Raw genomic sequence first — 25,784 nt, forward strand, 5'->3', positions numbered from 1 at the left:
CTATTGAAAAATAGCAGATCTACAAGCTCATATCGCGCCACCGAGTGGCGCGATACGAGCTTGTAGGTCTGCTATTTTTGAAAAAAATCGAAAAACGACTGACATTTTTTGGAATCTGATCTCAGGTCAGAATGGGTTCATCAGACCAGTGTGTGTCCGGCGGAAACCATTCTGCTGGTCTGGCATGTTTAACCCATTGACTACCGTACTTGATATTTCTGCCGGCTGCTTTATTCTTTTTGTTTGACTTTCAAAGAAGCCATTATTGGATTCCGTTCAGTATGGCTTGAAACTAGCTTGAGATACTTGTAGATACAACACAGTGAAAACTAGAAAAAGTGCCCTTCCTCAGCCTAGTGGGAATATGCGTGCACAGTTTCATCGCAATCGGACGCTGCGTTGAGGAGTTGTGGCCATTTGTACAAAGCGGGCTACTCCTGAAAACTGTAGGAGCCAATCGTGGCCAATCAGGATGGAATATGAGAAATCAAACAAACCTGTCTTGATCACATGACTATGGAGATCATGTGTACCGATTTGCGTGAAATTTGGATGAAATCTGAAGGAGTAATAATAGAAAATGTGTTTTACATATGTGGGCCTCCTGGTGGCGCTATAAAGAGCAGATGTGAAAAATTCCAGACAAAGGTTTTTCCTTGGCCTCTAGGGAGTTGGCATACAAAGTTATCCACAGATCCGTGCAGTTAGAGGTAAAACACTTTTCGGCCAGTTATAGCGCCACCTTGAGGCTGAGTTGAAATTGTTCATGTGGCATTTCGTCCTCGGCCTAGTGGGAATGTGGGTGCACAATTTCACGGAAATCACGCGATGTGTTCATGATTTGCAGCATTTTGTTTGAAACTGAGCACTCCTGTGAACTTTGGAAGCCAATCTTAACCAATCAGGATGGAGTGTGAGAAATCTGAAAGACCGGTTTCGTTGAATGGCTCTAGAGAGACTGTGTACCAATTTGCGTGATGTTTGGACAAAATCTGTAGGTGTACTGTGCAAAAACTTGTTTTGCACAAAGCTGCCTCCTGGTGGCGCTATAACAGGCCGTTGTGGAAAGTTTGGGGCAGAGGTTCATCGTTGGCATCCAGGGAGTGTGTGTGCAAAATGTGGCATCGACCGGGTTAACGGTGGCCGAGATTAGCTGCTCACGGACACACGGACACACACACACACACACACACACACACACACACACACACACACACACACGGACGGACGGACGGAGTGCAAAACATACTCTCCCCCCATGCCTTCGGCCTGGTGGAGACAATGATTGTGTTTTCATGTTTTGTCAAAACGTAAAGATTTATTATTGTTGCCATACCATTGCGTTTTCTATTGCTGATTGGTTTTAAAAGTCCAGCCAAATGTTGACCCTTGATTGATTTATGACCATAATTAAAATGTATGTTGAATTCCTTACCGTGCAGTATTTAACTAAACATTGACTTAACTATTTTAGCTGAATAGTTGCGTTTGGTAATGTCGGGACGGTAATGTATTAATAACATCTGAAATCAAAAATCTACGTTTATATTTTATATCTAGCTGAAGCTGTGGATAGATATGCTGAGTATGAAAAAGGGCTTGGCCCAAAACGTGTTCTCTCTGCATTAGGCTACAGTCAACATGTTCTACTACCAGCGGCAGCAGACAGAGGCCGTCCCCCTGGGCTACCACAACCTGGAGATGATATGCCGACCCGTGGAGCCCGGGGAACCCTATCTGCAGTACATCTTAAGCAAGCGCCTTCCGGAGCAGCCCCTACAGACCTTCACCTTTCAGGAGTACGTAGGCAAAGGGTACGCTCTACAAACCTTCACCTTTCAGGAGTACGTAGGCAAAGGGTATGCTCTACAAACCTTCACCTTTCAGGAGTACGTAGGCAAAGGGTATGCTCTACAAACCTTCACCTTTCAGGAGTACGTAGGCAAAGGGTATGCTCTACAAACCTTCACCTTTCAGGAGTACGTAGGCAAAGGGTATGCTCTACAAACCTTCACCTTTCAGGAGTACGTAGGCAAAGGGTATGCTCGTCTAGACTTCACCTTTCAGGAGTACGTAGGCAAAGGGTATGCTCTACAAACCTTCACCTTTCAGGAGTACGTAGGCAAAGGGTATGCTCTACAAACCTTCACCTTTCAGGAGTACGTAGGCAAAGGGTATGCTCGTCTAGACTTCACCTTTCAGGAGTACGTAGGCAAAGGGTATGCTCTACAAACCTTCACCTTTCAGGAGTACGTAGGCAAAGGGTATGCTCTACAAACCTTCACCTTTCAGGAGTACGTAGGCAAAGGGTATGCTCTACAAACCTTCACCTTTCAGGAGTACGTAGGCAAAGGGTATGCTCTACAAACCTTCACCTTTCAGGAGTACGTAGGCAAAGGGTATGCTCTACAAACCTTCACCTTTCAGGAGTACGTAGGCAAAGGGTATGCTCTACAAACCTTCACCTTTCAGGAGTACGTAGGCAAAGGGTATGCTCTACAAACCTTCACCTTTCAGGAGTACGTAGGCAAAGGGTACGTATGCTCGTCTAGACTCACTATCTCTTTTGAAGGTCTCAGCAGTTGTCGGGGACAGACGGATTGGTGGAAAAAGTACTTGAATGATTACTTAGTAAAATAAATCAATACTGCAGTGTAGAAATACTCTGTCACAAGTAAAACGTCTGGCATTAGAAATGTACTTAAGTTAATTAAGTACAAAGTTATGGTTGTCAAAATGTACTTAAAAGTACCAAAAGCAGAAAGCAGTCTTTATGTGCAATATCCCGTGTCACAAGTTTTCAAATGTATAAAATGTCAAAAGAATATTTTGAAAATAGCAGATCTACAAGCTTGTCTATTGTAGATCGTCTATTTTCAAATGGCCAAAAGGTTTAAGGCTGAAGTGCTTAATGTAGGTTTTGCAATAATAATCAACCAGATTACTATGAAAACCTGTCAGTCCGTCCGTCCGCCTGTCCGTCCGTCCCTTTTGACTGATACCTGTCCATTCAAGCTCTCGACGGACCCGCCCCCAAAGTTATTAGCGCAGCTGCGCCTGGCAGCTGGCGAAAACTAACAGGCCTGAAAATGAAGGCCTGGCCCTACCTGGGCCCTAACTGAACTGGCCGAGGCCCCGCCTGGCCTCACTAATTAACACACATTTTACGCACTACCCAGCCCCAAAATGGAAAAATAGAAGAAAAGAAAGGTCCATATGTTGGCATTCCCAGACCTGTTGTTTCAGCGCAGCCTTGCCCTTCAGGGCTGCCCTTCAGTGAGAGGTCGCTTCTTGTCCTCAGGGCATCTTACTGGTAACTACAGTTTTCAAATAATTGTAAAAGTATAATATTTGCCTCTGAGATGTAGTGGTAGTAAAAGCTGTCCTTCCAATAACGCTCAAAACAGTGAAGCTAAAATCCGTCTGTGTTTTTGTCTACTGTTCCTTTGATAAAAGATCCGGGAAGATAAAAAGGAAGACCAGTAACCCCCTCAGCACCTTGCCAGACTCTTTCTCCCTGCTGGACGACAGCCTGGATGGCAGACGGCACATTTACAGTAAGACGTCCCTGTAGAAATGCCCTGTAATGTGCTGTTTATTTACACATCCAGGTCTTTGGAAAAGTGTCCCCTCATTTTGTTTTGATGCTCTGCAGGAAGAATGGGTTACAGTGACAGTGAGAGTCTGGGAGACAGTATGGAATCTTTGTCTAGCCCCGGTAAGCAAATGTCTCCTCATTTTCGTCCTCATTATAATTAGGGATGTCCCGATACACTTATTTCGTTTCCGATCCGATCCTGATACCACAATTTCTGTGTTAGCCGATACTGATACCAGAAAATATATATAATAATAAAAAAAGAAAAAAAAATCTTATTTTGAAGTCCACCGACCGGGAATAGTGTTGTGTAGTATTTATAGCAGACTCCTCACTCAAATGTGCACTTGCAGTTTGGGCAACTCCAAAGCAAACTCCACATGCCCCAACATTTTATTTACCTGCCATAGTGTCAACCCGTTACCCCTGTGTCGTATCTGTTAGACTGGCATATTTGCCGATACCGATATGACCCGATATGACCAAATAAGAGCTGATCCGATACCTTTCCGATACCGATACAGACATCTCTAATTATGATAATAATAACAATAATAATGATACAGCGTGAAAGAGCAAAGAGCTCAGCTCCACTCCACAGTGTTCGGCATGGCCAAAACGTTGTGTTTGTGAATGCCGGTGTTTTAAAATGAATGAGTGCTAAACATTTATATATTGGCCCTCTCCAGCTCATTGTATCAGGATGGTGCCTAAAGCCCCGTCCACTGGGACGATGTCATCAGAAGACCTGGACGAACGGGACATTGAATCAGGTTGGTTTGGTTTGTTGTTTTTAAGACCCATGAAGACCAGAGGCCGATTCTACAGATGTCTTCTAAATCCTAAACGGTCCTAAAACTGTTCTCAAACGTTTTAATGTCAAGGAACCCCAACATTGTATGTATTTGGTCGCCCCCATTTCAGAATATTTTGTTCCAGGGACCCCCAGAAGGAAAGAAACAGTTTCACTTCAATCAAAATATTCAAAGGTTTTCACATATTCTCAAGTTTTTCTAAAATAGCAGATCTATATCTTGAATATCCAAAGTGTAAAATAATGGTTAAAGTGGTTAAAAATCTAAAATGACAGAGGTTTTCCGGGTTTTAATAATATAATGGTAAAGATTTAGGCATTTGCGAAAAATACTTTTACTACACAGTTTATAATGGTGCCTTCTCTGTCTCCTCATGCTCTCAGACAGCATGGATTCCTCCGTGGAAGCCAACGGTTTGGGGAGCAAGGTGCGCACGCCATCCCGGGCCGCGCTGACACACCGACTGAGGAAGATGAAGAGCAAGATGGTCAAGTGCAAACAGTGTGACACCTATATCGTGGTGAACGGGATCGAGTGCGAGGAGGTATAGGAGGCCATAGAGGAGAGATATAATATAACACACATTATATAACACACTAACACACTATATAAAACCTTTCAAAGATGGATGGTTTACTTATTACCAATCTGTGAAAACAGATTGGATTACAGGATCATTCTTTTTGAATGTTTTTCTGTTCCGTGCTCTGTTGCTGTGGTCAGTGTCCGCTGGCCGTCCACAGGAAGTGTCTGGAGGTGTGTCAGATGGAGTGTGAACAGAGGAAGGGGGTCTTGTTTGGCGTGGGCCTCTCCATGCTGCTACGGCACAGCCGGCACCAGGTGCCCCTTGTGGTGCGTCGCTGCACGGAGGAAATCGAGAGCCGCGCTCTCGATGTCCAGGTACTATTGACGCACGTATGCACAGTGGTGTAAAGCAGGGGTTCCCTTTAATAATAATTAATTATTATATATTTTTTTGCAACTGAATGGCTGGGAAATAGAAATGAAGAGTTTACATATAGTACACATAGTACTATGTGTGAATAAATACACCTTCCCTAATGATTATATCAGGTTTCAGTGTTTATTTATGGTGTATTGTCTCTATTATTAAGGTTATTGTAGCAGTAAAGTTATATTGGGGGTCGGGAGGGGGCGGGGCGGGGGTCCCGAGACATGGCCAAAGCATTTCTGGGGGTCCCCGGCCCTGGTGTAAAGTACATTTAATCAAGCACTGTACCTTTTGTCATTTTGAAGTATGTGTACTTTTACTCAAGTATATTTTGAATTCCGGATGTATTCCGGAGTACTTCTACATTGGAGTATTGATACTTTTACTCAAGTAAGAATGTAGAGTATTCTTTCCACCACTGCTATTGACCCACGTATGCCGAACAGGCTGCTGTAGATGTGATTGCATTAGACGCCTAACAGTTAGTGATGTTAAGCACAGCTACAGTAGCAGTAAACCTCCCATCTTTCTAACAGTTAGTGATGTTAAGCACAGCTACAGTAGCAGTAAAGCTCCCATCTTTCTCCCAGGGAGTGTATCGTGTCAGTGGGTCGAAGCCTCGCGTCCAGAGGCTGGTCCAGGCCTTTGAGACCCAAGGGGACCACTTGGACCTGTCGGAACACTCACCCCACGACGTCAGTTCTGTCCTCAAGCACTTCTTCAAGGAGGTATACACTAATCATCATAAATTAATCCATTCTGACCTGAGATCAGATTAAAAAAATGTCTATTACATCCTGACAGTTTCATTATTAACCCATTCTGACCTGAGATCAGATTCTAAAAGTGTCTTCGATTTTTCAAAAATAGCAGACCTACAAGCTCGTATCGCGCCACTCGGTGGCGCGCTACGAGCTTGTAGATCTGCTATTTTTCAATAGCTAAAGCATAACATGATGCTGACACCAAAATGGGTGCCCGGTCAGAATGGGTTAATCCTTTATTTCAACTCGGAGTACAGTTGAGGGGCAGGCCCTCATTTTCAATGTAATAGACATTCATATACAGCAATATTAATAAAATACACAAATCAGAAAATACAAAAACAAAGAGAACAAAAATACTCAATGAACTAAAACAGATAAACCAAAAATTAAATAAAGCCTTGACAGCTTTTTTTTCCCGAAGTACTTCCTTGTAGATACAACTTAATTGTTTCTGTCTCTTCCCAAAGATTTTTGAGGCTAGGTTCACTATTTGCTGCAGCAATTGCTTCTTCCTTTCACATTTAGATTGCCAAACCACATTACCATGTTAAAAGTCAAGATTCCCTCTATCAGGTTCTTATAGACTGTTTCCATGATATGCTTGCTCACTCTAAATCATGGGGAATGGAACAGATTTAACATTCATTTGAGTATTTATCAGTGCTTGAAGTCATGAAGTCATGTTGATTCTGAGCTAATCTGTGTCTTTTCCCTCCCCACAGCTTCCAGAGCCCCTGTTTACCTTCGACCTGTACAACGACTTCATCCGAATAGGCAAGACGGTGGAGACGTCCAGGTCGGTGCACGAGGTCATTCTCAACCTGCGACAGCTGCTGGAGAGACTCCCGTCCTACTGCTACAGCACACTGCATCACATGATGTGTCACCTGCACAGGTGGGCTGAAATGTCCAACTGCATTTGATTCGTTTTCACAAAAACTGAAGAGAGCTGAGTCTGGATTTATTTTTTATGAAATGGGAACTTGCCCTTGACATTTCCTACATACACTAAAAGAATGTCTGAGGACTGGGGAACCCCCCCAAGGGGGTTCAATCTACAAGCTCACAAGTGTCGCATCATGACACATTGAGAGCTTGCAGATACCGTAGGTTATTTTCAAAATATTTTGTAAAATCTTGGATTTTCTCTTTGTGTCCCTAAGCACAAAATGTGGGGTCCGTCCGTGGCCGAATACATTTAGGGATCATTCAACGTGTTGAGAACATGTTTGAGAACCACTTCTATACAGTCGCTTTATGTCAGCTTCTCCTCTTCCTCACAGAGTGTCATACAGGCGCTTTATGTCAGCTTCTCCTCTTCCTCACAGAGTGTCATACAGTCGCTTCATGTCCTCTTCTCCTCTTCCTCACAGAGTGTCATACAGTCGCTTCATGTCAGCTTCTCCTCTTCCTCACAGAGTGTCATACAGTCACTTCATGTCAGCTTCTCCTCTTCCTCACAGAGTTTCATGTCAGCTTCTCCTCTTCCTCACAGAGTGTCATACAGGCGCTTTATGTCCTCTTCTCCTCTTCCTCACAGAGTGTCATACAGTCGCTTCATGTCCTCTTCTCCTCTTCCTCACAGAGTGTCATACAGGCGCTTTATGTCCTCTTCTCCTCTTCCTCACAGAGTGTCATACAGTCGCTTCATGTCAGCTTCTCCTCTTCCTCACAGAGTGTCATACAGGCGCTTTATGTCCTCTTCTCCTCTTCCTCACAGAGTGTCATACAGTCGCTTCATGTCCTCTTCTCCTCTTCCTCACAGAGTTTCATACAGTCGCTTTATGTCAGCTTCTCCTCTTCCTCACAGAGTTTCATACAGTCGCTTCATGTCAGCTTCTCCTCTTCCTCACAGAGTGTCATACAGTTGCTTCATGTCAGCTTAATTCTCCTCTTCCTCACAGAGTTTCATACAGTCGCTTCATGTCAGCTTCTCCTCTTCCTCACAGAGTTTCATGTCAGCTTCTCCTCTTCCTCACAGAGTGTCATACAGTCGCTTCATGTCCTCTTCTCCTCTTCCTCACAGAGTTTCATACAGTCGCTTCATGTCAGCTTCTCCTCTTCCTCACAGAGTTTCATGTCAGCTTCTCCTCTTCCTCACAGAGTTTCATGTCAGCTTCTCCTCTTCCTCACAGAGTGTCATACAGTCGCTTCATGTCAGCTTCTCCTCTTCCTCACAGAGTGTCATACAGTCGCTTTATGTCAGCTTCTCCTCTTCCTCACAGAGTGTCATACAGGCGCTTTATGTCAGCTTCTCCTCTTCCTCACAGAGTGTCATACAGTCGCTTCATGTCCTCTTCTCCTCTTCCTCACAGAGTGTCATACAGGCGCTTTATGTCAGCTTCTCCTCTTCCTCACAGAGTGTCATACAGTCGCTTCATGTCCTCTTCTCCTCTTCCTCACAGAGTGTCATACAGTCGCTTCATGTCAGCTTCTCCTCTTCCTCACAGAGTGTCATACAGTCGCTTCATGTCCTCTTCTCCTCTTCCTCACAGAGTGTCATACAGTCGCTTCATGTCAGCTTCTCCTCTTCCTCACAGAGTGTCATACAGTCACTTCATGTCAGCTTCTCCTCTTCCTCACAGAGTTTCATGTCAGCTTCTCCTCTTCCTCACAGAGTGTCATACAGGCGCTTTATGTCCTCTTCTCCTCTTCCTCACAGAGTGTCATACAGTCGCTTCATGTCCTCTTCTCCTCTTCCTCACAGAGTTTCATACAGTCGCTTTATGTCAGCTTCTCCTCTTCCTCACAGAGTTTCATACAGTCGCTTTATGTCAGCTTCTCCTCTTCCTCACAGAGTGTCATACAGTTGCTTCATGTCAGCTTCTCCTCTTCCTCACAGAGTGTCATACAGTCGCTTCATGTCCTCTTCTCCTCTTCCTCACAGAGTGTCATACAGTTGCTTCATGTCAGCTTAATTCTCCTCTTCCTCACAGAGTTTCATACAGTCGCTTCATGTCAGCTTCTCCTCTTCCTCACAGAGTGTCATACAGTCGCTTCATGTCAGCTTAATTCTCCTCTTCCTCACAGAGTTTCATACAGTCGCTTCATGTCAGCTTCTCCTCTTCCTCACAGAGTGTCATACAGTCGCTTCATGTCCTCTTCTCCTCTTCCTCACAGAGTTTCATACAGTCGCTTCATGTCAGCTTCTCCTCTTCCTCACAGAGTGTCATACAGTCGCTTCATGTCAGCTTAATTCTCCTCTTCCTCACAGAGTTTCATACAGTCGCTTCATGTCAGCTTCTCCTCTTCCTCACAGAGTGTCATACAGTCGCTTCATGTCCTCTTCTCCTCTTCCTCACAGAGTTTCATACAGTCGCTTCATGTCAGCTTCTCCTCTTCCTCACAGAGTGTCATACAGTCGCTTCATGTCAGCTTAATTCTCCTCTTCCTCACAGAGTTTCATACAGTCGCTTCATGTCAGCTTCTCCTCTTCCTCACAGAGTGTCATACAGTTGCTTCATGTCAGCTTAATTCTCCTCTTCCTCACAGAGTTTCATACAGTCGCTTCATGTCAGCTTCTCCTCTTCCTCACAGAGTGTCATACAGTCGCTTCATGTCAGCTTCTCCTCTTCCTCACAGAGTTTCATGTCAGCTTCTCCTCTTCCTCACAGAGTTTCATGTCAGCTTCTCCTCTTCCTCACAGAGTGTCATACAGTCGCTTCATGTCCTCTTCTCCTCTTCCTCACAGTGTCATACAGTCGCTTCATGTCCTCTTCTCCTCTTCCTCACAGAGTTTCTTCTCCTCTTCCTCACAGAGTGTCAGAGCACTACGAGGAGAACAAGATGACTTCTGGGAACCTGGGCATCGTGTTCGGGCCGACTCTCCTGCGCCCTCTAGTGTCCATAGACTCGTCCATGGTTGCCCTGCTGGAGACCAGCTACCAGGCCTCCATAGTGGAGTTCCTGGTCACACACCAGGAGCAGGTGTTTGGCCCCCGTAAGAGAGCCAACACGGACCCTCCTCCGGCCCCCACGGCCCCTCTTCCAGACACCCCCCCGCCTCGACGGACCTCCGCCCACCTGGAGACCTCCTCTGCTCCAGACCACGGAGCGTCGTCCAGAGAACGGCCCCGCTCACTAGAAGTAAGAATGAACTAAATCAATTAGGGCTGGGCAATGTAAAAGGATAGATTTGTATTATTGTGATATGATATGCAATTATTCAATTAACCCATTCTGACCTCATCATATTCACATGAGGTTTCCACTGGACACACACTGGTCTGATTAACCCATTCTGACCTGAGATGAGATCAGATTCTAAAAATGTCAGTCGTTCTTTGATTTTTCAAAAAATAGCAGACCTACAAGCTTGTATCGCGCCACTCGGTGGCGCGATATGAGCTTGTAGATCTGCTATTTTTCAATAGCTAAAGCATAACATGATGCCAACACCAACATGGGTGCCCGGTCAGAATGGGTTAAGCCCTAAATTATGTTATTTATTATATTTTATATGTTAACACCCAGCCCAGGACGAAGTTCACCGCCCTTTAGTTTCAATTAGTAACCCAGCGGCGCCCAGGACGAAGTTTTATCAAACAGACGGAGGTTAAGCCGATCGCATCGCTCCACAGCCTGGGAGCGCCTGTTCCCCCCCCCGTTTTGCCGATGAGACCGAAAATATGAAAGTGTTAATAACTCTTGATCTAAATCATCCCGTCCAATCCTAAGAAAAGATCATGTCTCAGACGGCCCACCGTGATCCCGTTGCTAGTCGCGTTAGATTTAACCCATTCTGACCTGAGATCAGATTCATACGAGGTTTTCCAATGGACACACACTGGTCTGATTAACCCATTCTGACCTGAGATCAGATTCTAAAAATGTCAGTCGTTCTTCGATTCTTCAAAAAATAGCAGACCTACAAGCTCGTATCGCGCCACTCGGTGGCGCGATATGAGCTTGTAGATCTGCTATTTTTCAATAGCTAACATGATGCTGACACCAAAATGGGTCAGAATGGGTTAACCATAACTCCTGTTGTTGTCGATCGGCTCTCTAGTGTTTTGGCTACATTTAGCTGCTACAGCCACATCCGGGGTGACGTCTGATCCGTCGGTAAAAGTGCTTCGCTACTATGATTTAATTAATGGATTAAATAACCCCGCATTCGGAGTGTTAATATATTTTTTTTTTTTAAGATATTTTTTTTGCGGCTTACGCCTTTTATTGATTTTTGAAGGGACAGACAGTAGGCTGACAGGAAACGGGAGAGAGATGGGGGGATGACATGCAGTAAAGGCCGTGTCGGGTCCGGGAGTCGAACCCGCGGCACACTGCGACTGGATTACCAGTCCGGTGCCCAGACCGTTACGCTACGGCCTGGGCCGGAGTGTTAATATTGATTTAACTGCTGCATGAGGTTGGAGTAGCTACAGTTATAGGCTTGTCACAATTATTACACAATCGCCTAATTGCAATTATTTGAGATAGTCGCAATTACTTTTGAATAATCGTCATCATAATCGTCTATATGTTGAAAAATTTTCATAAATTTTGAAAAGAAAAATCATAAATAGTGGAAATAGCAGATCCACAAGCTCGCAACCCATTGTGGTGTGACGCGTTGTGAGCTTGTGGATCGACTGTTTTTACTATTAATGCTTTTTTTCAAGTATATAGTTATGTCAGTCATTTCTCTGTATATTTAGGTGATGTGTCAAATCCGCCCTGTGCCACTTCAAAGCCTAAAAGCCACGCAGAAATGTGACTTTTATTCACATGTTCCAGTGTTCAGAACACAATGAAATCGTTGCCGTTGGTCGCAATTATTTGTGTGACAATGAATGGTCATGTACAATGTCTTAATGATGACAGAATACTGTATGCACAGGACAGAGAGAGTTGTGCTGCACGAGCTGCTTGTAGTGATTACAGTTCCTGCTTGTTTTAAGCACCTTGGCACGGCCAATCGGCCATAGGGGCAGCCAGAGGCTTAGCCCGCTCTTATTCTGTCAGGATTAACACACTGACCACTGCTTTTCTGCTGCTCTGCCGCTATGAACTCTGACTGCTCTTTTAACCACATAGACTATAGAGTATAGAATACTAAACCACATGGACCCTATAGACTATAGAGTATAGAATACTAATGACCCTATAGACTATAGAGTATAGAATACTAATAGGACCCCATAGACTATAGAGTATAGAATACTAATATGTCGAACATTGAGTGACAATAGCAGAGTCACAATGTGAAGCGTGGAATCACGCAATGTGATGTGAGTTTATTAGATTGGCTCCTTTTGGTTAATATATTTGAGGGTGTAACTGTAGAGGGAAAAAAGGGATGGTACCAGGTATTAATCCTGTGGTGGCCGAACGGATTGCGGAGCTGTCTTGATACCGGAAGGTCGCCAGTTCGAATCAGCGGTCCGACACGTTAAAAATGACCACCGCTGAAGTGCCCTTGGACAAGGCATTGAACCACTACCATGAAATGTTCTATGAAATAAGCAGGGCCTGGCTGTAAACAAGTATCTGATGCTTAGTCCAGTTACCCTGGGTAAACATAGTACCTTTCCTTTCCTTTGCCAACAAAGTATATAGGGTTTAAGTGGTTAATGCAAACACAAAGCTTTGCTTTCTTTGATATTATTAAGCCTATATGTTTTCGCAGAAATAACAGCCCTGCACACTATATACAGTATATATATTTATAAAGTAATTCTACTGGACTGACCTAAATATGTGGGGTGGCCATAGCTGAATGGGTAGAGAGGCCATAGCTAGATGGGTAGAGAGGCCATAGCTAGATGGGTAGAGAGGTCATAGCTAGATGGGTAGAGAGGTCATAGCTAGATGGGTAGAGAGGTCATAGCTAGATGGGTAGAGAGGTCATAGCTAGATGGGTAGAGAGGCCATAGCTAGATGGGTAGAGAGGCCATAGCTAGATGGGTAGAGAGGCCATAGCTAGATGGGTAGAGAGGCCATAGCTGAATGGGTAGAGAGGCCATAGCTAGATGGGTAGAGAGGCCATAGCTAGATGGGTAGAGAGGTCATAGCTAGATGGGTAGAGAGGTCATAGCTAGATGGGTAGAGAGGTCATAGCTAGATGGGTAGAGAGGCCATAGCTGAATGGGTAGAGAGGTCATAGCTAGATGGGTAGAGAGGCCATAGCTAGATGGGTAGAGAGGCCATAGCTAGATGGGTAGAGAGGCCATAGCTAGATGGGTAGAGAGGCCATAGCTAGATGGGTAGAGAGGTCATAGCTAGATGGGTAGAGAGGCCATAGCTAGATGGGTAGAGAGGCCATAGCTAGATGGGTAGAGAGGCCATAGCTAGATGGGTAGAGAGGCCATAGCTAGATGGGTAGAGAGGCCATAGCTAGATGGGTAGAGAGGCCATAGCTAGATGGGTAGAGAGGCCATAGCTAGATGGGTAGAGAGGTCATAGCTAGATGGGTAGAGAGGCCATAGCTAGATGGGTAGAGAGGCCATAGCTAGATGGGTAGAGAGGCCATAGCTAGATGGGTAGAGAGGCCATAGCTAGATGGGTAGAGAGGCCATAGCTAGATGGGTAGAGAGGCCATAGCTAGATGGGTAGAGAGGCCATAGCTAGATGGGTAGAGAGGTCATAGCTAGATGGGTAGAGAGGCCATAGCTAGATGGGTAGAGAGGCCATAGCTAGATGGGTAGAGAGGCCATAGCTAGATGGGTAGAGAGGCCATAGCTAGATGGGTAGAGAGGCCATAGCTAGATGGGTAGAGAGGCCATAGCTAGATGGGTAGAGAGGCCATAGCTAGATGGGTAGAGAGGTCATAGCTAGATGGGTAGAGAGGCCATAGCTAGATGGGTAGAGAGGCCATAGCTAGATGGGTAGAGAGGCCATAGCTAGATGGGTAGAGAGGCCATAGCTAGATGGGTAGAGAGGCCATAGCTAGATGGGTAGAGAGGCCATAGCTAGATGGGTAGAGAGGCCATAGCTAGATGGGTAGAGAGGCCATAGCTAGATGGGTAGAGAGGCCATAGCTAGATGGGTAGAGAGGCCATAGCTAGATGGGTAGAGAGGCCATAGCTAGATGGGAATCAGAAGATCCTGGGCTCGTTCCCTGCGGTCCGCCAAGTTGTGTCGAAGCGTCCCTGAGCGAGACACCCCTAACAGTCCCCTGGACTCCGTATAGCAGCCCAACTGCTCCTAATAGTGGGTAAATGGGACATTTCGTGTAGGTGCAAATTAATGTACTGTGACAAAAATACCCCAAAGGTGTGGGGACTCATTTCAATTATTATGATGATGATTATGATAATACAGTATCTGGTCGATAATTTAACTTTCTCTCATACCGGTTGTCTGTAACGTTGAAATTGTTTTGGAATAGCATTGTGTCTGTAACTGTAAACAAGTAGTCAGATTCATCCCAGACTCATCTCTGTAGTTATGCTCTATCCTGCAGTCTATAGCCTACATAATAATGGCTGTAGGATTTCCTAGCTAGTAATGTCTGCAGAAATATACTCAGTTTCCCCATGTCTTACTCCAAAGCTGTCACCTGGTCCCTAGACCCTCTGGGCACACTTTAGCGGACAGCCGCGGACAGAAGAAGCTGTGTTTTACGTCATTTCCGAGTTTTTAGACAGCTGGTGGATGGAAAAGAAGCTCCACCTCCGCGGCTGACTGCCGCGACAGACAGACTCTCCTCCAGTCAGCCGCGGAGGTGGAGCTTCTTTTCCATCCACCAGCTGCAGTCTAAAAACTCGGAAATGACGTAAAACACAGCATCTTCTGTCCGCGGCTGTCCGCTAAAGTGTGCCCAGACTGATACTCAGACTGTGTCATTCCCACAGAGTCGAGCAATCAAGAGAGAGTCAAGCGAGGGTTATATATCTGACAAGTCTTCATCCAATGAGGCAGTGGACCAGCTCAGCCCTGAAGCCAATGAGGGAGCAGGTAGGCGGGTCATAGAGATCATTGGTGTTGCAAGCTGTGGGTCAAGTCAATTGTAGGCTCTCACCCTTAGTTTAGCTTTTAACCCTTTCTTTAGTGGTTTTCCTTTCTATTGAACCATGTTTACACAAGAGAAGCATAGGAACCAAAACCTAATTAACGGTAAAGCTTGCCGTGCTGATTGCTGCTTGTGTCTCTTCTTTTCCGCTTCTAGCATTTGTTTTAATTGTGCCGCTCTGATTATAGATTCCGCTTTGAAGTGATTGGTTTCATAAATCACAGATAGGCCCATCTCTGAAGGCTTGCGTAACCCAGTAGGTCCCTTCAAAAAACAGCAATAAGTAGCAGATCTACAAGCGTCGAAACGTGTAGATTCGTGCCACGTTTTGAGCTTGCGGATCTGCTATACTTTTGATGCGTTTGTGCGACGCGGTAGTAATGTAGCTATTCAAACAAGGGAACTGGCATCCTCAATTCTGATGTGTGCCAACACAAATGGCATAAAAACAGCAAATTAAGTCATCAGCACTCGCAAATAAGTATGTAGCCTAACACATTTAAATGAAATGGACACATTTTAGCCCTCGGCCTTCCTCTGCGTGTCTGTATTCTGGTTGTGTGTCCCAGATTAGACAGCACCAATTAAGGGACCTGGTGATTAACAACCAGCTGCTTTACAAATCATTGAAGACAAATAAGAGAAATAGTAAATACAACAATTAAGTCATAATAGGAAATGTATCCCATTCTGTTTGGTAGCTATATATGATAGGAATAAGTGCTTAGTTCCTATTGGTTGGCAAAGGTAGACCAATGTTGAACTCCATGCTTCAGATGCGCTGAATGCGACATGTCAGCTCTCCGTATCCGGACTCTCGGACCTATTATTGCCGTAGCATGGAAGGGAACGGTACGCTGATGCTTCTGACATGTATGTGCGACCGGCATGCCCCTAATGCAGCGACATATTGCCTGTGTGTAATGTGTTACCACCAGCAGAGCCATCAGACATACGTATTAAAATATGTCATACTTAAACCAAAGCTTTTATATGATTAAAACGTAAGGATATACAATGAATATTCACCCGTTTCTATGGTATGATGAACCCCACTTCATCCAAGTTTACAAATAAGAATTCAAGAACAATTAGGCCTAACCTCTGAGGCAGGAGACTGCATCACAAACAAGCGCCAGCTCAGTACCACATTACACACAGTGCTGTTTCACAAACTCATGGTCTTTTGGGTCTCTGTTGGTTTCTACTCTATGGTAGAACTCATGGTCATTTGGGTCTCTGTTGGTTTCTACTCTAAGGTAGCTATACTCTTGCACTGAGAGGAGGGAAGGCATTTCCGCTCCTCATGGAGGTTTGCAGCTCATGCCACCCTGTGCCAGCATGCATATTCTAATTTTTCACCCAGGAGTTTTATTGCGTGTCATCTTTGTATTAGTAGTAGTGGGATTGATTGATTGATCATTTTATTGAAATTAATTAATATAAGGATAAAAACACAATTAAGCCTCGAGGCTTGTTTCCATTGTGATCCTTTTAGGGAAAAGGAGGGTAATAAAACAATTGTTGTGGTTGTGTGTATAAGATAAAGTATGTTGTTGTATGAAGTCATTTGGTTTATCTCTTCCTCCTCTTAGTCCTGGCTGTAAAGGGAGCTTCTGCTGGTCCGATAGGTGAGCCAGACTCTCTTCTGGGGATCCAGCCACATCACTACTTCTCCAGGCAACCAGTGGTGCGTTATTACCACCAACAACACCCCACCCCGGGAACCCAACACTGCACCCCATCAGGCCCTGCTGGGGGTGCCAGGCAGCCAAGACCAGAGCCCTGGAAGGCCCCTGGGGCCCCTGCAGAGAACAGCGCAGACAGCAGCCGTAGCTCCTCTCCAGAGCCAGGGAAACTGAACCCCCACCCTGCAGAGACCACCCACCACCAGACTAACAGAGCAGAGGGCAAGGTGGAGCTTTTGCCTCCACGCCCCCGCGAGGCTGTGCCGTGTACGCTGGGATTAGGCACAACAACGTCTACAACGTCATCATCGCCGCCGGTTCCATCTGCAGCGCAGTCCATTCCAACACAGAGGACTGCTCCTGAGGCGCGGTGCGGCCGGCAGGCTAATCTGAACATGAATCAGTCAAACAACAAACAGAATGAGGGCCAGGGACGGGATTTGTGCCACTCACCACCACCACGGAGACTTCCTGTTGAACAGGCCCGGAGTGCCCATACCGTCCTGTCTGGGTTAAAGCTGAGGGGGAAGGATCACGGCCAGCTCTTTGTCTGAGGCCACCTGGAACCATGATGTGATCATGTGACAGAAACAACAACCCATTCTGACCTGAGATCAGATTCATACGAGGTTTCCGTCGGACACACACTGGTCTGATGAACCCATTCTGACCTGAGATCAGTTTCTAAAAATGTCAGTCACTCTTCGATTTTTCGAAAATAGCAGACCTACAAGCTCATATCGCGCCACTCGGTGGCGCGATATGAGCTTGTAGATCTGCTATTTTTAAATAGCTAAAGCATAACATGATGCTGACACCAAAATGGGTGCCCAGTCAGAATGGGTTGTTTAACTGTTAAAGCTGCAACTATGGATTTACCTTTTTGGTTTTTGTGATTATTCTGTTGATTACTTTTTGGGAAAATATTTATTTTTTACCTTTTAAATATCAATGAAAGAAATCTATAAGCCATATTTTATGCTTTGTCACATTAACAGTGTTGTTTAGAAATAGTGAAATTAGCTGATCTACATTATTGTAGCTCTGCTATTTGCACTAGTTTTTGAAAATGTTCACCTATATGACAGGCCCAAAACAGGGATCAATTATTAATCGATTGTTTTATTACATTAGTGATTGTTGATTATTTTGTATAATCAATTGGTTTGATTAACTCTTGCACCGCACTAGTCCAAATTAATATGTTCACACACAGATATGGCTAGATTCATACTCTTACTAAGTTTAATGACTTACTTACATTCATCTACAGCTACAAGTAATACACAGGTTTCATGACTGAAATGTATATTATTCCGAAATGTCAGCATTTGACTGAAACTGAAATCATGTGACCAATAATCTAATAGCCTGCAAAATTTGTGTTAAGTTATTATGAACTGTTTCTATTCTCGAAAGTTTGCCAGTTGATACTACGGATGCATATGCTTTTAAAACTGTTTTATGGTTTTATTGCTGAGAATCGGGGAAATTATCTTCTATGAATAAAAACGTAATAATTACTATACTTTAACTAACTGTATGCGCATTGTTGCAAGTGTGCCACTGGGTGGCAGTGTTCTCCCAGTGTTAAAGTTGCATAAGAAAACAGTGTAACAGTAGAACAAACGTTTTATTTGAAATTCTAAACTGTGAATTTGGGTATCTATATTTTCCTACTTTATTTATTCCCATTTAAATGTAAAGTGGCTGCATATAAACTAGCCGTTTTGACTATAATGGCCATGCTGCGCCAATGCATTTGTATCTCAAATCTCGGCGTGCCTTTGTTGCAAACTGCACTACAATTAGATAATTGCTAATTAATCATAAAAAAAATGTTGCATAATGATCTAACACTGTATATAGTTTCCCAGGAGGATCGTTCCATTTCTCACGTTCATCAAGAGCTAGGCTATTATTTCTATAATAAGTCTCCATCTATCTTCGCACATATCCAACGTATGCGTGCAACACAAACGCAAGAGATCATTCTCATATTAGTCCTATCAATACGTAGGATGGATGCATCATCTCTCATGTTCCTTCATCATCTTCCAACTCTTCTCCCTCCCTCTTTAGCTCATCATCTCCTCCTCCCTCCCAGTTTATGCACAACCAACTCAGCGAGCACAGAACAGGGCTGCGTGCATGCCGAGCAACAGACGCGGAGAACAAGACAATAGACAATAGTTTGGTGGTCTGTCTGTCAACATGCCATTTGTCTTTTAGGTCTGGAGTGTGAAATAAGAAAAGAGGAGGATAAAAAAAAGGGGTTGAAGAAAGCGCGTCTCTTTATTCACTGCTGGTCTAAAGTTGCTCTCATTTTAATGCTGCCAACCGAGATATCTGGAGGAGTGTGTTTCACCTCAAGGTAAGCTATGAGTCAGACCATGCAGTCCGTCACCGGAACCTATGAACAGGTTGGCATGCAGTGCCAGTGAAAGATATGTTTTACATACAGTTTGATATACTGTCTGTTACAACACCATTGTGCTTTTTATTTACTATACTAGTGCAAATTTTTCCTTTGAAAAAAAAGGAAAAAATATATATTTCAAATTATTTTGGCTATATGGCTATTTTCTTGGCACGAAATTGAAGATTTTGTCATGTCATGTGCATGATGTCACCATGATTTTCGTGTGTGCAGACTAGACTATAGGACTCGTAATCTGAATTTAAATTCAAATTATTACATTTTTAACTAAAGAACGTGATGATTTTAGACTATACAAATTGAATAGGCCTATATCGATTAGACATAATCTATAACAATTAGAACCCAATTAGACATGCGGAATAATGTTTTATTTACTTTCTATTATAATTTATATGAACATTAATTGCCTCTAATCAAATGCCTTTATCTTGTTTATATTTGGCTCGTTGTGCAACCGATAAAGTCACCTAAACTTCTTTTAAATTCACACATCTCGTTTTAAATGTGATTTTAAAACATTTTGGCCAAGTTTTAACGGTCATATTTTTGTTAAATTCTCTTGATTAGTGAAAGGTATTTTTGTATAGTTCACCGGCTCAATGTGATGCTTTTGTTATAAAGATCGTTTCAAACAGCATATATTGAGGCATAGCCCTGCATGCATACCCCAAACGAGAAAGTATATATTGCCATGATGCAGTATCCCCGGAATATTCTGCCAGTTGTCTCGTTTCTTCATTTCATTATCAATGAAGCTTTTAACAGGTGCCAACGTAATTACCAAATTATTTAATATTTACAGAATATTTTATATATATCCTGCAGCTATTGGGCTTATGGTTGGCTTAGTTTAATGGGTTATAGCCTATACTCTTCTACATGCATCCAGTGTTTGGATATAAAATGCCTTCAAATAAATAAATAAAAAAGTGAGGAAAACAATAATAGCTGTATGAAATTCTTACATAAATTAATTTAAGGAAATTATCAATTACACATTTTCCCTCCAGCTGTGTAAAGCAATATTTCTGACACTGAATCTGGTTTATACGTAATTCTACGAAAAATAAATCTCATCAATTATTTATCTTAATTGTAAATTGGTCATTTCGAGGAAAAAAAGGAGTAGGCTAAAACTGTGATTATCTGAGATGTATTGTTATTAAAACAGGAATATAAGGTTCTATAACATTTTAGCATAGGGGAAAAATGCATTTATTAAAACAGGAATATAAGGTTCTGTAACATTTTAGCATATAGGGAAAATGCATTTATTAAAACAGGAATATAAGGTTCTGTAACATTTTAGCATAGGGGAAAAATGCATTTTGATATTAGCCTACACTACAGTAAATATATCCATTGCATAGGCTAGTGATATTAGCCTATACACTACAGTAAATAGATCCATTGCATAGGCTAGTGATATTAGCCTATACACTACAGTAAATATATCCATTGCATAGGCTAGTGATATTAGCCTATACACTACAGTAAATATATCCATTGCATAGGCTAGTGATATTAGCCTATACACTACAGTAAATAGATCCATTGTTATAGGCTAGTCCACTCCATATTAGCCTACCATAAATTATGCATATTCATCTGAATATATTAAATTATACATGTAAATGTCACACGATAATCAATAATGTTTCTGATATATAATTATATATAAGAATTTTGATTAATTGCTGAAGGTTTGTTTTTCTTTTTAAAAATAGGCCCATTCGGCTTGTGCATGCAGTGCTTGAGTGAATTGCGTTTAATTCCAGCAGTTGTTGATCCAGATAGGCTATAATTCCGAATAGCCGAATAGGCTGCATGTGTTTTGTTCTTATTTCGTTTCTAAATTCTGAGTTCTGACCAAGATAAACAAAATTTTGTTCAACTTGTTCACTTCAAGTTGAAGGCAGATAATAATAGGCCTATACTGATAATACCCCCGCATATCACGGTGTTCCAACTCACTTCGAGATCAGCAAAGGCCCATACCGACACACCAGTGTTCAAGATACATTTGCCACATCAATTTATTGGTCTACATTCAAGATTTTTAAAGATTTCTATTTATTATTTATCTATTTCAAAAGGACAGGGGCTACATTGTGTGTGTGTGTGTGTGTGTGTGTGTGTGTGTGTGTGTGTGTGTGTGTGTGTGTGTGTGTGTGTGTGTGTGTGTGTGTGTGTGTGTGTGTGTGTGTGTGTGTGTGTGTGTGTGTGTGTGTGTGTGTGTGTGTGTGTGTGTGTGCGTGCGTGTGTGTGTGTATTCCTTCCTTCCATTATTGATTTTCTTTCTTATAATTCATAAGGAATTATTGCGGTCATTCAATCCATATGTGAAGTGGCGTCGAGGGAAAACTATATCCCCTTTGTTGTGCCCTTTTAAAGCGACCACAGTGAGGAAAGGAGAGAAGGGATGAAAACAGAAGAGACTCAGTCATGTCTGCAACAACAGCCTCCATCTTCAACGCCATTCGGTGAGTGAGTGACGAACACATGCCACATATCAGTCCGTTCACACATTTTGCACAAAAAGGTTCACACTGATTGGAAATAAGCTCTCCTGTCGATCTTTTTTGTGCGTTTTATCATTTTGACAGATAGCCTGTACAGTATACGTCTACAAATATGTGGTTATATGCACTTTTCGGCAATAAAAAACTTCAATCTAAAAACTTAAATTATTAAACTCGTCTATTAAAGGAAAACGGCAGAGTCTGAGGCGGCCCTAAACTTATTTGGTCTTATAGGCCTTTTGGTATATATTTATTTTTCAATCAGCTGTAGCCTATAGCCTCAATCAGCTGTAGCATATCCCTATAGCCTATATTGGGCAATTATTTTTGTGAATAGATTAAAAAATAAGTGTTCGGTATTATGCTCTCATCATCTCATGAGTCTCATCATATGCCACCATAAAAGTGCCACTCACTCACTGTCCTGTCTCCTCGTTTACAATTGTGTGTGTGTGTGTGTGTGTGTGTGTGTGTGTGTGTGTGTGTGTGTGTGTGTGTGTGTGTGTGTGTGTGTGTGTGTGTGTGTGTGTGCGCGCGCGCGGTGCGGTGCGGTGCGGTGCAGGTTCAGAGTACGGCGGTGGAGGAGAGCTGTGTGCGGGCTGTGAGTCTCCCATCGCCGACCGCTTTCTGCTCAGAGTCAACGAGCGCTCGTGGCACGAGTCGTGCGTGAAGTGCGCCGTGTGTCTGAGCGCGCTGAGCGGGACCTGTTACTGCAGAGACCGCCTGCTCTACTGCAAGCACGACTACGAGAAGTAAGAGATACATACACAACAACACAACACTGTCTACACACAACTTTACCCGTCTGGGAGAGTGTAAAAGCTGCTGGTCAACTGTATAGGTAGTCGAGCAGGTAGGTAGGTAGTCTGTTTGCCAATGCCAATACTAATTTAACTCGTTATGTTATTAATTTAGGCTATTGTATTCGACACGCCAAGCGCAAAGACCAAAGGGCCGAGGAGCCGAGATAGCATTTAGCACATGGCAGACGCGCATGAGCAGCAGGCCATAGCGTTCGTCCAGGCTGCCAGGCAGAATATCGTGCATAGTACCATACTACCATTTAGAGTTTTTCAGTTATAGCCAGACGCACGCATGAACTGTACGTGCGTGTTTGCGCGCGAGCGTCCATATTTGGTCATTTTAGTAGTGTGCACTCACTGCACTGTGCTGCATGGCTGGGCCATGGCCACAGACAGACCCTATGCCACAGACAGTGTGCACACACACACACACACACACACACACACACACACACACACACACACACACACACACACACACACACACACACACACACACACACACACACACACACACACACACACACACACACACACACACACACACACACACACACACACACACACACAGAGCTCCAGGGGTAGACGGCTGAAGGACGAGCCTGCAGCAGCTTATCATTGTTTTGAAAAGTGTCAGACTCTCCCACTGCACCTGACATCTGGAAGAGAGAGAGAGAGAGAGAGGGGGGGGGGGGGGGGAGAGAGAGAGAGAGAGGGGGGGGGGGAGAGAGAGAGCCAGAGAGAGGGGGGGGGAGAGAGAGAGAGAGAGGGGGGGGGGGAGAGAGAGAGCCAGAGAGAGGGGGGGGGGGAGAGAGAGAGAGAGAGAGGGGGGGGGGGAGAGAGAGAGAGAGAGCCAGAGAGAGGGGGGGGGGGGGAGAGAGAGAGCCAGAGAGAGAGAGAGAGAGAGAGAGGGGGGGGGGGAGAGAGAAAGCCAGAGAGAGGGGGGGGGGGGAGAGAGAGAGCCAGAGAGAGAGAGAGAGAGAGAGAGAGAGAGAGAGGGGGGGGGGGGAGAGAGAAAGCCAGAGAGAGAGAGAGCCAGAGAGAGAGAGGGGGGGAGAGAGGGAGGGAGGGCGAGAGAGAGAGAAAGAATAAATAAATAAACAAATAAATACATTAAAATAAAATAAAATATAGCAAAAATATTGCAATATTATAAATGAGAATAATGGGTTAATTTTCATGTCTGTGAATGAAAACATCTCCACCCAGACATTATTGGCCCTATTGAGGGTAAATATGCGCTGCATGCATAACATGAATGGCAAAGTGAGTGACAAAGTGAATTTAACGTTGTTTAAAGTCAAGTAAAACTTTTGGGTTTGGATGTATGGGCTGTCAAGGCCAGAAAGTACAGTTTTCTGCCACTCAGTAAGTATAGGCAATAGGCGTTCCTGCATTCCATGATGATGTCACGCGCATATACCCTCTATACAAAATGTAACGTAAAGCGTGTAATTGTATACCTGCGGCTATCATAATCATGTATATAAGTATATATTGAAAGTCTTATTCGATAGTGTTGATTTGGCCCCCTATACGTTGCATATATGGAGGCCTGCCTTGTTGTGCATCTCTGTGGCAGACTTGGCACACGGCGCTGCCCGTGACCTTCAGCACACACACACACACACACACACACACACACACACACACACACACGGCGCTGCCCGTGACCTTCAGCCGCAGATCAGCAACAATGTCTCCTTGTTGTCCCCGCGCTCTGTCCATCAGCGCACGCATGCACGCTCGCACGCACGCACGCACGCACGCACGCACACTCCTCCCCCCTCTACAGCAGGTGTGTGTACTGTAACGGATAAGGGGAGCCATGCTCAAGAATGTGGAATGTGTGTGTATGAGAATTTATATGAAATATGTGTGAATTTATGGGGCATATATTTTTTCCGTCTTCTTAACCGCTTGAGCCCTATATGTACTTTGTTGCACAATGAATAGCGAAAATAGCCCATCTACAAGCTTGTATATATAATATTCTATTTTTGCTGATGTATTTTTTTTCTGAAATGTTTAGAATTGTTTTGTGTGTGTGTGTGTGTGTGTGTGTGTGTGTGTGTGTGTGTGTGTGTGTGTGTGTGTGTGTGTGTGTGTGTGTGTGTGTGTGTGTGTGTGTGTGTGTGTGTGTGTGTGTGTGTGTGTGTGTGTGTGTGTGTGTGTGTATAATTATTATTATATTTCCCACCTATAATGACATGCCCAAAATAGGGACTCCTATTGTTCTTCCTAATTGGCAACAGCTGACTGAAAGCTAACAGTACATGTTATGATGAATGGACCCTCACTTAACTAACAGTACAGTACATAACTAACAGTACATGTTATGATGAATGGACCCTAACAGTAACAGTACATGTTATGATGAATGGACCCTCACTTGGACGTCAGCCACAAAATATGTCTAATTGTCAAATGTAACTTTGAAGAGCGATTGGATGAAGTAGCTGAACGCGTGTACCTTCCATCCAGCCGCCTGGCACATGCTGAGCTGTAGTTCATGACTTCCTCCTCCTGCAATATATCTCGGGCTTGTCCAAATATTTTCACGTTTATCCTTTGCTTTCGTTACATCACCCAAACCCACACACTCGCAGACAGGCAGACCGCCTCTCCTTAACTCAAAACAAGCCCAACGCCATGCTAGGGCAATGCACACACAGTTGTGGAGCTAACCCCATGCTAGGGTATAACGCACACACAGCGGTGGAACTATGTGAACACTGCTGTTTATTTGACGTACGTTGTTGTCATTTGACTCCTATCAGTGATTCACATAATATAGTCAACATCTTATTGATGTATTGTGCTGCAAAATGAATTCAAAATATAGAGTACTACTTATTCAAGATTGTGGATGAATTACATTTTATACCCTCACAAAAACTATGTTTGACTTTTGGACCAGAACACTTTAAAAATAATATATACTGGTACTGTATATTGCAAAATTATTTCTGGGGTAGATGGCAAAAGAGGTTGCATGTCAAAACCAAACTTATATTAAAAGCTACATTATAATCAAATTCAAATTTGGTTCAAAATACTCGACTGATCTAATCTATTCCCTAGATACCGAAAATCGATGGTGTCTGGTTCCCTGAATTGCTGATCATCATTTATTGTACACACACACGCGCGCAAACACACGCTTTCTTATGGTCGTCCATCAAATCCGATGATGACGTCCACTTATGTCCTTAACCCATTCTGACCTGAGATCAGATTCAT

The 25,784-nt window shown here is 43.7% G+C and overlaps 2 protein-coding genes across 2 annotated transcripts in view; both read left to right on the forward strand.

Annotated features, from left to right (window-relative positions):
* Positions 1–17,363, forward strand: part of gmip (GEM interacting protein) — a 35,387-nt gene extending 18,024 nt beyond the window's left edge. Inside the window, exons 11-21 of the mRNA XM_083779397.1 lie at positions 1,630–1,814; positions 3,457–3,564; positions 3,660–3,718; positions 4,288–4,387; positions 4,801–4,957; positions 5,137–5,313; positions 5,956–6,093; positions 6,855–7,027; positions 9,891–10,218; positions 14,928–15,030; positions 16,681–17,363. Coding sequence (XP_083635523.1) covers positions 1,630–1,814; positions 3,457–3,564; positions 3,660–3,718; positions 4,288–4,387; positions 4,801–4,957; positions 5,137–5,313; positions 5,956–6,093; positions 6,855–7,027; positions 9,891–10,218; positions 14,928–15,030; positions 16,681–17,327 — 2,175 coding nt within the window. The 3' untranslated portion in view covers positions 17,328–17,363. The remainder of the gene's footprint in view (positions 1–1,629; positions 1,815–3,456; positions 3,565–3,659; positions 3,719–4,287; positions 4,388–4,800; positions 4,958–5,136; positions 5,314–5,955; positions 6,094–6,854; positions 7,028–9,890; positions 10,219–14,927; positions 15,031–16,680) is intronic.
* A 1,740-nt stretch (positions 17,364–19,103) lies between these two features.
* lmx1al (LIM homeobox transcription factor 1, alpha-like) overlaps positions 19,104–25,784 on the forward strand; it is a gene marked incomplete at its 5' end in the record, with an annotated part of 37,322 nt that continues 30,641 nt past the window's right edge. The window contains 3 exons of the mRNA XM_083780886.1: positions 19,104–19,147; positions 21,611–21,699; positions 22,301–22,490. Of these exons, the coding sequence (XP_083637012.1) occupies positions 19,104–19,147; positions 21,611–21,699; positions 22,301–22,490 (323 nt within the window). The remainder of the gene's footprint in view (positions 19,148–21,610; positions 21,700–22,300; positions 22,491–25,784) is intronic.

This window comes from Protomyctophum parallelum (genome assembly GCF_964188405.1).
Source record: "Protomyctophum parallelum genome assembly, chromosome: 13".
Lineage (NCBI taxonomy): Eukaryota > Metazoa > Chordata > Actinopteri > Myctophiformes > Myctophidae > Protomyctophum > Protomyctophum parallelum.